The sequence below is a fragment of the Papio anubis genome, chromosome X (genome assembly GCF_008728515.1).
Source record: "Papio anubis isolate 15944 chromosome X, Panubis1.0, whole genome shotgun sequence".
NCBI classification, from domain to species: domain Eukaryota; kingdom Metazoa; phylum Chordata; class Mammalia; order Primates; family Cercopithecidae; genus Papio; species Papio anubis.
In genome coordinates, this window is record NC_044996.1 from 130,337,097 (window position 1) to 130,348,249 (window position 11,153).

Consider the following 11,153-nt stretch of genomic DNA (forward strand, 5'->3'; position numbering starts at 1 on the left):
ATAATCATTTAATGATACACAAGAATGTGTCTGTGCTTGGCTTTTCTATTCACTGTGTAATTATAGCCCAAACACTGTGAAGTTAGACATTAACTTCTAAATTTGTCTGATTTCCAACATTAGAAAAGATAGCCTCAAAGATTATAGTTTTATGACCCTATAGGACATTAACCAGTTTTTATATTTTTATTTTTTTTATTTTTGAGATGGAGTCTCACTCTGTCGCCCAGGCTGGAGTACAGTGGCATGATCTCAGCTCCTTGCAACCTCCACCTCCCAGGTTCAAGTGATTCTCCTGCCTCAGCCTCCTGAGTAGCTGGGATTACAGGCACACGCCACCACACTTGGCTCATTTTTGTATTTTTAGTAGAGATGGGGTTTCATCATGTTGCTCGGGTTGGTCTCGAACTTCTGACCTCAGGTGACCTGCCCACCTTGGCCTCCCAAAGTGCTGGGATTACAGGTGTGAGCCACCGTGCCCGGCTGAGTTTTGTATCTATTAGCAAATATATTTCAGCAGTCCGTTGACTATATAAGTTTTATAAGTTTTTCTTTTTTTTTTTTTTTTTTTTTGAGACGGAGTCTCGCTCTGTCGCCCAGGCTGGAGTGCAGTGGTATGATGTCGGCTCACTGCAACCTCTGCCTCCCGGGTTCAAGCAATCCTCCTGAGTAGCTGGGACTACAGGCGCATGCTGCCATGCTCGGCTAATTTTTTGTATTTTAATGGAGACTGAGTTTCACCGTGTTGCCCAGGCTGGTCTTGAACTCCTGAGCTCAGGCAGTCCACCTGCCTCGGCCTTCCAAAGTGCTGAGATTACAGGCATGAGCCACTGCGACTGGCCAAATATTTTTTTGAGCCAGCCTTACCATCTTACTGGTTCCCTCATTAATGAATGAGTTGAATAAAATCTTTGGTATGTGTTAATTCTATATTTGTATGAAAGTCAAGTTTTTTAAAGTTTTCTAAATTATACTTTAAGAATTACAGTGAACAATTTCAACAATTTCCTCACAGCAGCAAGAGTAATCCTCTTGCACCCGTTAAGAAATTGAACTGGTGTGGGATGGGTCTAGGAAAGAAGTTTAAAATAGGGATTAGTTTGTAAGCGACTGAAATTATCCTAACTAGTTTCAAAGTTCATGTTCCTGGGGAGGGCATGGAAGAGATAAAACATTGAGTAACATTTTTGATGCTTTATAGCCACTCCCTAATTCCATTTTTCACAAAAACCTGTGGAATTTGGTACTTTTTTCTCCATTTTATAGCTGAGGAATTTAAGGCTCAGAGAAGTTAAATAACATGTTCAGAGTGGTGGACCCTACTTTTGAACCCAAAACATCCCCCTTCCTGTCTTCATCCTGGAGCTTCTTTTTCCAGGTGAATGGTGTGACAACAGACTGGCACACTCCACTGTTTAATGCTTGTGTCAGCGGCAGCCGGGATTGTGTGAATTTGCTTCTGCAGCACGGAGCCAGCGTTCAACCTGAGAGTGATCTGGCATCTCCCATCCATGAAGCTGCCAGGAGAGGTAAATCTGTTGAGAATTTTCTTTTAAAACCCACTCCTGGCCGGGCGCGGTGGCTCACGCCTGTAATCCCAGCACTTTGGGAGGCCGAGGCGGGCGGATCACAAGGTCAGGAGATCGAGACCACAGTGAAACCCCGTCTCTACTAAAAATACAAAAAATTCGCCGGGCGCGGTGGCGGGCGCCTGTAGTCCCAGCTACTCAGGAGGCTGAGGCAGGAGAATGGCGTGAACCCAGGAGGCGGAGCTTGCAGTGAGCCGAGATCGCGCCACTGCACTCCAACCTGGGCGACAGCGTGAGACTCCGTCTCAAAAAAAAAAAAAAAAAAAAAAAAACAAAAAAAACACAAAAAAACCCACTCCTTCAAGGGACATCTTACTGCTGAAAGAAGGAAAGAAAAGGAGGTATATTTTAGAGCAGTAGTTCTCAAAATGGAGTCCCAGGACTGGAAGCACCAGCATGACCTGGCTGCAAATACAGATTCTTGAGCCCCACTCCAGCCCCATGAATCAGTAACTCTGGGCATGGGGCTCAGCACCTGTGTTTTGTTTAATAAGCCCTCGGGCTGCTTTCTGGTGCACTGGAAGTTTGAGTGCCTCCCTTTTAGAGCATTTTGAATGTTTTTCACTGCTGTATTACTGGAACAGGGCTTGGCACACAGTAGACTATCCATTAATATTTGTGGAATCCGTTGTTATACCCGTGACCTTATATAAATCAAGTTATTTCATGAAACAAATTATATTCTTCTATTTCAGGGCCTTAAAGAACATTGTCTCAGTGACACTTAAGTTTGCCAAATGAAATAAGCTTTCGATTTTTGAAACTATAAGATGTTGTATACAGTTTGGGATAATTCTTTTCATTAAAGCTATACTTTTTCTGATAGTCTTAGCTCATAAAATCACAAGTTTTTATTTTCTCAAATTTGTCATCATCATAATGACCATACCTTGCCAGAGGGCTTTCTGTTCCTCCAGTGGCTTTCACAGAATGGCTTCCCATTTGACTGGACCAGCCCACTTATAATGATCTCCCAAAGCGTTGATACTTATTTATTGAGAACATCCTAACTCATCATATTTGCTGCATACATAGAACTAAAATACAGCAAGAGAAACGTAGAGGAGCAATGTCCAAAATCTGACATTCTGGACCAAGGAAGTGTGATTCAGCTTTTGCTTAGTTTTTCAGGTTGGGCCCTGCTCATGTTGGATTTGGCAGCTTCTTCTAAGCCTTGCCTATACCCGCTGTGGCCTGTTTCTCCCGGGCCTGCCTTTGGAGAGGTTGTAAATTTCCTTCCCTGTCCTGTGGCCCACACTGTGACCTTTATTCTTGAGGTCCACCTTCAGGTCCTGTTCCTCCATATCTCTCCCCAACTCTGACTTCAATTTGTCTGCTTAGACTTTTTTATTTTATTTTATTTTATTTAATTTATTTGTTTATTTTTTATTATTATTATACTTTAAGTTCTAGGGTATATGTGCACAACGTGCAGATTTGTTACATATGGACTAACTACAAAGCCAGAAACAATTGGAAAAGGTGGATGGTTGCTGGTTGGTTACCATGGCTAGTAAACTCAAATGGAGTTTCACCGGTAGTTGCAGATTGCATCCTGTGGTCAAACCATTAACTGATAGCAGTGTTTAAAATCACTCCTGGCCGGGCGCGGTGGCTCACGCCTGTAATGCCAGCACTTTGGAAGGCTGAGGTGGGTGGATCACAAGGTCAGGAGATCGAGACCATCCTGGCTAACACGGTGAAACCCCGTCTCTACTAAAAATAGAAAAAAATTAGCCTGGCGTGGTGGCGGGCGCCTGTAGTCCCACCTACTCAGAAGGCTGAGGCGGGAGAACGGCGTGAACCCAGAAGGCGGAGCTTGCAGTGAGCCGAGATCGCGCCACTGCACTCCGGCATGGGCGACAGAGCCAGACTCCGTCTCAAACAAAATAAATAAATAAAATAAAAAAATCACTCCTGATTTGGCCGGGCCTGGTGGGTCATGCCTGTAATCCCAGCACTTTGGGAGGCCTAGGTGGGCGGATTGCCTGATCTCAGGAGTTTGAGACCAGCCTGGGCAACATGGTGAAACCCGGTCTTTACTAAAAATACAGAAAAATTAGCCGGGCGTGGTGGCGGGCGCCTGTAGTGCCAGCTACTTGGGAGCCTGAGGCAGGAGAATGGCGTGAACCCGGGAGGCGGAGCTTGCAGTGAGCCGAGATTGCGCCCCTGCACTCCAGCCTGGGCAACAGAGCGAGACTCTGTCTCTAAAACAAAATAAAATAAAATCACTCCTGATTCTAATTAAAGGAAATTGCTTTTGGTCCTCTGGATAAACTGCTGCCAAATTTAATGCAAAATGGGGATGGCATTGTCTTTCTAGCTAAGGGAACTTGTAACTGTTTTTCTCCTGCTTTGGGCTGCAGGCCACGTGGAGTGTGTCGACTCTCTCATAGCTTATGGGAGCAACATTGACCATAAGATCAGCCACCTGGGCACTCCACTCTATTTGGCTTGTGAAAACCAACAGAGGGCCTGTGTCAAGAAGCTTCTGGAGTCAGGTAAAGCAAAAAGCAAACCAAAACAAGAAAAGAAAATGAAAAGTAAATTAAATGTATTTTAAACGTCTTACTGCTGTAGGAGAGAAATTAGTGTGGGCAATGGAGTTGGACAAGGTCAGGGTTCATATTGACTGTGTTCCCTTGGGGAATTATTTCACACTGTTTGAACTTCAGTTCTCTCACTCCTAATGAGGATGAGGATGATGATGATGATGCCTCTTCTCAGGGTGGTCCTCAATGATTATTGGTTTCTCCTCCCTTTCCTCTGTCTCCCTACATTTGGCCAGTCACATTATTAAGCCCTGCATAACTTGCGAAGCTGTTGGATTAGTGTTGAATCTTCCTATTTGGGACCTTCACCAGTTCTCTTTGGTTTAAATACTGAACTTGCCCCATTGCAAATACTATATTTTCCTTGAAAAGGCGTATGTGCCCTTATTTCTTTTCACCTCCCTGCTGTTGTCCAGCCCCCTTCTCAACACCTGGAACACCATTTCATCACCTCTTTCATTATCTGAGTCCTGTTTATTCTTTAAGGCTTCAGTAATCTGTTTCCCAATGAATGTTGTTATAGTCCTTATTGGCTCCTCCTCATCTGGCAGGCATTGCTGTGAATTAAGAGATGCAGTCTCTGTCTCTCCCCCACCGCCCACCCCACCTCTGCCACTCTGGGCAGATTTTAAGCTTCTAGCCTGGAAGGGGCCGTGTTTGGTATCCCTCACAAAGTCAAGAACAATACAAGATCAGATCAGTTAACATTTGTTGAGTGGACATAGATTTTCATTTTACCAGAGAGATGGCAGCTCAGGCAAAGCCACATGTTCCCACATGTCACAGTGAAAGCCAGGATCTAGGCTGGGGTGGGGATTTGTTAAGAGTGTAGGAGTGGAACTGGGTGGGGACAGTCCTAGAAATCCACCTTACTCCTGAAGGGGAGAACTTTGCCACCTCCCCTGTGATCTTGGGATTGGCCAGTCCAATCCAGGGGATACCCCCATGAGTTGGTTGCTTTTCAGAGTCCAAATCACCAGTCCCAAGTGCCCAGTTTTACACCCTGTGGCAGCTGCACACCAGGTGAATTTGGCTGCTTGGTGTAGGCTGGATTTTACCATCTAGCCTCTCCCTCAGGCTGTACTGGCTAATACTTAGGTTCCATTAATAATAATGTGGAGCTTTTACATCACTAGGATTTTTCTTATATGCGTGATGCCTATGTACAGTGCTGAAAGGCAAATTTTTAACTTTCTGTGCTATATCGCTCATGCTGTACATTCAGTAACATTATCAGATGGGATTTTCCCCACATTATAAAATGGAATCAAATCATCTCCCATTTTTCCAGGATTACTGTGCTCCGTATGGATCCCCTCTTGTTAGGAAATTTTGGGGCTCAGGGCTTTGAAAAGGGGGATGGTTGGATTCTGCTCCTTGCTGACTCTTTTTTCTTCTTGTGACTGTTTAGGAGCAGACGTGAACCAAGGGAAAGGTCAGGATTCCCCACTTCATGCAGTGGCCAGGACCGCCAGTGAAGAGCTGGCCTGCCTGCTCATGGATTTTGGAGCAGACACCCAGGCCAAGAATGCTGAAGGCAAACGTCCTGTGGAGCTGGTGCCTCCAGACAGCCCTTTGGCGCGGCTCTTCTTGGAGAGAGAAGGTGCTTCTTTGCCAAAACCTAAGCCCTAATCTGTTGACACCCCTTGAGGCTCTAGTGAAAGGCAGGTATTTGGCAATTTCTGGCTCCCAATCCTATACAAAGATCATTCTCTGCCATCACCAAGTCTGGGGAAGTTGAGATAATTCAATATTCAATGAGATACAGTACTGGTCACAGTACAGTAACTAACTCCTGCTATTTAGCATATTGGATACAGATTTTGGGGATGATCGAATATTCATTATGGGGCAGGCCAGTTTTTTAAAAATTAAGATACTGTTTTAAAATTTTAGTATTACATTTATTTAAAACATGCTTTAGAATGAGGCAGCAGAGGACTCTTCGGGGTTGCATGAGGCCCCAGGATATCTTGCTGCACCACAGATGGGCCAGACTACTGGACACTTGGTTTCTGGGCTTAAAATGCAGCTCTTTAAGAGTTTAGAGTTCACACCAATCCAAAGACATTTACTACTATAAATTAGCCAATGAGAAGTCCACACTTCTCTACAAGTAAGAACTGAGACTCCCAACTCAAACAGTGAAATATTGTGGTTGAGCGGTGTGTATGGAAGTAGGGCTTTGAGGCCTGGGCTGGGCTGGGGAACAGAGACACCTCAAGTTGGGGAGCCACCCTGTTGCAATCTTCATGGGCTCAGAGGCAGTTGAGCAATCAGCTCAGTGCTTCTTTTCTTACTGGAGTGTGGACTCTGAACTCTTAGGGATTCTGGGACTTTGAAGCAGACCTTCCTACCAGAAGGATTCTGATGTTATACAATCTAGTTACTTTCTCCCCACGTGATGAGCAGTAGGGTTGGCCTTGGGCAGAACTGTACAGTGGGCTAAGGAATCCTCCTTCCTCCTACTCTCACTGCCCCGGGGTGCTTGCAGTCAAGTCCCTGCCTAGGGACATGCCGAACAAGGCCTATGCTCCGGAGCAGAGCTGGGCAGGCAGAAAAGACTGACTCCAGGCACAAGGAACAGTCCAGTAGAGGCCCCTTTCAGTTAAGCAGTGGGATGATCACGGAACAGTTCTATCTGCATTTTAATAATTACTTGTTTTGAAAAAGTTGTGTGTCTACAAGGCCCATAAAAATACCTTAATTTTTAAAAAATCAGAATAAAAAATGAATAGAACAATGTGGATTGTAATCATCTTTATACCAACACAGTTGTGAAATGGAATGTTTAATTGTTTTAATTGAGAAAGGGATTCACAAAGACAAAAGTGCCTCAGGTCCCCCTCAGTCATAATGTAGGGCATATGTTAATGTAGGAGGTATATGTCACCTCCTCCATCAAACAACCTCATAGCATTCTCAGATCGCCTCCCCTGGCTTTTCCCTTCTGCTTCGTTTCCCAAAGCCTTTCCTAGAGACAGTAATTACTTTCATTTTGAATTTATGTTTTGCATGGTGACAGTGTGGCCAATGATCCCACTAGTTTATGAGATGTCATTTGCTGCTGGAGAGAATCACCACTTGTTTTGCCTCCATGAGTCACTTTTGGGGTTTTGGTATAGTCACCTCTCAGAGGGCTTGGAGCCCACAGGAAATGGGGCCAGGCAAGTGCAGAAAACTAGACCTGTGGATTGCTCACTGCAGTTTCTGTCTCTGGGTGCCCCTAAATTCATTTGCTTCAGTCTGCCTGTTTCTCTCTTTCCTGGGGAAGGGAATTTATTCCATTACTGTCCTCTTTCAATGGTATGGCAACATGAGAATGTTGGTAAAACCCAACCATGTTCTGAATTTGGGCTTTGCGTGGGTGTTAGGAAAGGTAAGATTTTCCCTTTTTCTGAGAAAAGGGAAAAGATTTCAAGAATATTACTACCTCACCCTTGATAAGCATCTAAGGCAGTGTTTGCTCAATTAAAACCTAGAAATGACTGTCAGCCCAGCACGACCGCAGCCCCCATCCCCCTCACCCAGTACACTCTGGCTTTAAAACATCAATGGTGGTTGCTGGCCGGGCACGGTGGCTCGCTCATGCCTGTAATCTCTGCACTTTGGGAGGCCGAGGTGGGTGCATCACGAGGTCAGGAGATAGAGACCATCCTGGCTAACACAGTGAAACTCCGTTTCTAGTAAAAATACAAAAAAATTAGCCGAGTGTGGTGGTGGGCGCCTGTAGTCCCAGGTACTCAGGAGACTGAGGCAGGAGAAAGGTGTGAACCTGGGAGGTGGAGCTTGCAGTGAACCGAGATCATGCCACTGCACTCCAGCCTGGGCGACACAGCGAGACTCCGTCTCAAAAACAAAAACAAAAAACATCAATGGTTGTTGCTGGGGGAAAAAAGAAATGAAGGCCCAAAGGAATATGATGATTCATAAGTAGACAATTAGCTGGTTTTATTATCGAGCAAAGCAAACCCCTTGAATGTTTGCAGGTGCCAGCGAGTGAGTGCAAATCTGTAGTGGGTTTTCAGCTCTGTGTCTATGGACTTGAAGCTACAGTTGTTTTACATTGTCTTTCTTGTAGTAAACAGTTAGCAGCCTTCAGTTGGCATCAGTAGTTATTAATACACTGAGTTTCCTGTGACATCCTGCTTTTCTTAATTCTCTATCAGGTCTGCTCTGAGATCTGGTTATTTGTAATGCTTTATCAGTACCTCCTACGGTTGCCTCTGACAGCGTTTCTAGCACAGATGATCAGTCACATCTTTCAACATTCCTTAGTGAGGTTAGATTAGGTTCAGTTTCCCCACAGTGTGGTTTTTGCTGCTCGTTAATACATATGCCTTGAGAACACTGGGAAGCCATTCATTATTATATGCTTTGAGTATACTGGGCATAATCTCATAGGTGCCTTACTCCAACAGGGCCCTTCTGTTAGGGCCTGGTTTAAAATACTGCAAGTATTTTTTTGATTGTATATGTGTCGAGTTCCATCTCTCCTTGTTCTCCATCACCTTGAGAGATAAGTTAACTCAGTTGATCCTGTAGTTGGTGGTGATGCTATAGGAAAATAGACACCACAGTATCCTTTTGGCTGTGTTCTCAACCCTGACCGCACACTCAGATGACCTTGGGCAACTGCCTTTAGAAAATCCGGATGCTTGGGCTTCACCCAACAATAATTGAAGCAACATCTCTGGTTGGGGGGACTCAGCGTCCATGTGGTTGAATGTGCCCCCACCCCAGGTGAGTCTGAAGTGCTACCTGGATTAAGGGCTATGGCTTTATGGAGTTCTTGAGGGTATATAGTTTTGCTTTTTAAAAAATAACCAGAAGAAGATTCCCATTACAATTTGATGCAGGAATGGGGGCGGGCTGGGGGGAAGTGGGCATGGAAAATCATTCCCCATCCTTTTGCCCTATAACGGAGTTTCTCAACCTTGACGCTATTGACATTTTGGATCAGTTGGGGGCTGTCCTGTGTACTTGGGGATGTTTAGAAGCATCATTGGCCTCTCCCATTAGATGCCAGTAGCACCCTTCCTCAAGTTTTGGCAACCAAAAATGTCTCCAGATACTGCCAAATGTCCCCTGAAGAGCAAAATGATCTCCTCCTTTCCTTCCCTGAGCTGCCTCCCAGTTGTGAACCACTGTCCTAAAATGTAAACTGTTGAGTGTTCCCTAAGCAAGGTTTGTGCTAGCTAGTTGACTTTTCACCTGTGAATTGAAGCATTGGAATAGCTCTGAATACAGAATATAAAAACAAACATGACTTAACATACTCTTAGGGATTCACTGTGAGCTCATTATATTTGAATACCTTAAATTGCTCAAGTTATAAAAATGTTTGCATCTAGAAATACGCCCTTATTTTTAAAGGTAAAAGATAACAATACCATTAAACATAATTTTATTTTTATTATTGGAATTTTTGTGTAGCTGTGTAATTCCCAAGTTAGCTTACTTAAGCCTCCATTAGTGAGGCTAAGCTTTAAATTTCTTTCACTCTGCTCTAAATTAAAACGTAACAAGCTTATTTCAATTAGCTACCAGAAAAGAAAGAACATAGACTAAAAATGCCTTCTACAAAAAAATCCCAGAAAATGATCTTAAGTAGTTCAATATTATTTCCTTGTAACAATGTTCTATCTTGTATGCTTTTTTTTTTTTTTTTTTTTTTTTTTAAAAAGGAGAAGTCTTAGATCAATAACACCGCTGTGTGACTTGTCTTATGATCTTTCTCCAGGGCCCCCTTCTTTGATGCAGTTATGCCGCCTTAGAATTCGGAAGTGCTTTGGAATCCAGCAGCATCATAAGATAACCAAACTCGTCCTCCCAGAGGATCTGAAACAGTTTCTCCTACATCTTTAAATGCATCGAGGGAATGGATTCACAAACGACGTGAAAACATTATTGAGTGTTGTAGCCACTAGAATTTTAAAATCAAGTTGGGTTTATAGAATTTGACTAGTTTTTTTCGATTAGATTTGTATTTGTTATAAACTTGCTTATAGAGTTTGACTAATTTTTTTGATTCAATTTTGTATTTGTTAAACTCTGAGGCCAGAGTTGAAACACACTGCATACGTTTCTACTATTAGTTAGAAGGCCTGAAGACTTTTTTCCCTGCTTGGAGAGTGTCATAAGTTATTGTTTTGCATATCTACTGCATGCCAAGCACATTCTGCATCATCTAATTTAGCCCTCACAGCAACTGGGTCAAGATGTTCAGTTTTCCAGAGCAAGGATAGAGGGGTCAGATTCAAATACAGGTTTTCTGATGTTAACTTAGGTGATGATTTGATCGAGGCAGGATTTTCCAGCATCACTATCCTTGTTCCATCTCTGCTCTATGGGAATGAGAATAAAGAAATGTATTTCTTGGCTTGTCTAATTTGTTTTAACCTTCCCTGTTCTTAGGACAGAACCACTACTGTCCTAGCATAGTATGGGGGCCAGTTCTTTTTTTCAACCAAAACACTATACATATTAAGCATATTCTCGAATCTTGCTGCCTAATACAGTAGCCACTAGTTTGGTGGTTCTCCACTGGGGTTAATTTTGTTACCCAGGGATGTTCAATACCTGGAGACATTTTGTTTGTCACAACTGAGGGAAGGGGGTGCTACAGGCATCTAGTGAGTAGAGGTCTGGAATGCTGCTAAGCCTCTTAGAATGTATAGGACAGCCCCACCACAAAGAACTTTCCAGTCCAAAATGTTAATACTGTAGTGCCCAGGTTGAGAAACACTGCTGTAGCCATGTGTCTATTTAAAAACATAAATTAATTAAAATTAGGTAAAATTTAAAATCCAGTTTCTCGGTGTCATTAGCCACATTTCACGTGCAAAATATGCACAAATGTAGTGGCTACTGTATTGAACAGTGCAGGTACAGATTGCGGAAGAAAGTTCCATTGCTCCATCATTGAACAGATTTCTATTGAACAGTGTTCTTTGGAGGCACGATGAATGGATTTTTTTACTGCCTTTCAGTTTCATATTTACAGGAACAC

At 43.4% G+C, this 11,153-nt stretch overlaps 1 protein-coding gene across 6 annotated transcripts in view; it reads left to right on the forward strand.

Annotated features, from left to right (window-relative positions):
- Window positions 1-10,532, forward strand: part of ASB9 (ankyrin repeat and SOCS box containing 9) — a 29,170-nt gene extending 18,638 nt beyond the window's left edge. For 3 of the 6 annotated variants that reach the window (XM_009197231.3, XM_003917431.3, XM_017954299.3), the window contains 4 exons: window positions 1,379-1,529; window positions 3,956-4,090; window positions 5,553-5,744; window positions 9,885-10,532. In XM_009197231.3, coding sequence (XP_009195495.1) covers window positions 1,379-1,529; window positions 3,956-4,090; window positions 5,553-5,744; window positions 9,885-10,009 — 603 coding nt within the window. In that variant the 3' untranslated portion in view covers window positions 10,010-10,532. Of the gene's footprint in view, window positions 1-1,378; window positions 1,530-3,955; window positions 4,091-5,552; window positions 5,810-9,884 lie in introns of all 6 variants that reach the window. The other 3 variants (XM_009197232.3, XM_003917430.3, XM_009197234.3) reach the window with 2 other exon arrangements.
- Window positions 10,533-11,153: the final 621 nt, after the last annotated feature.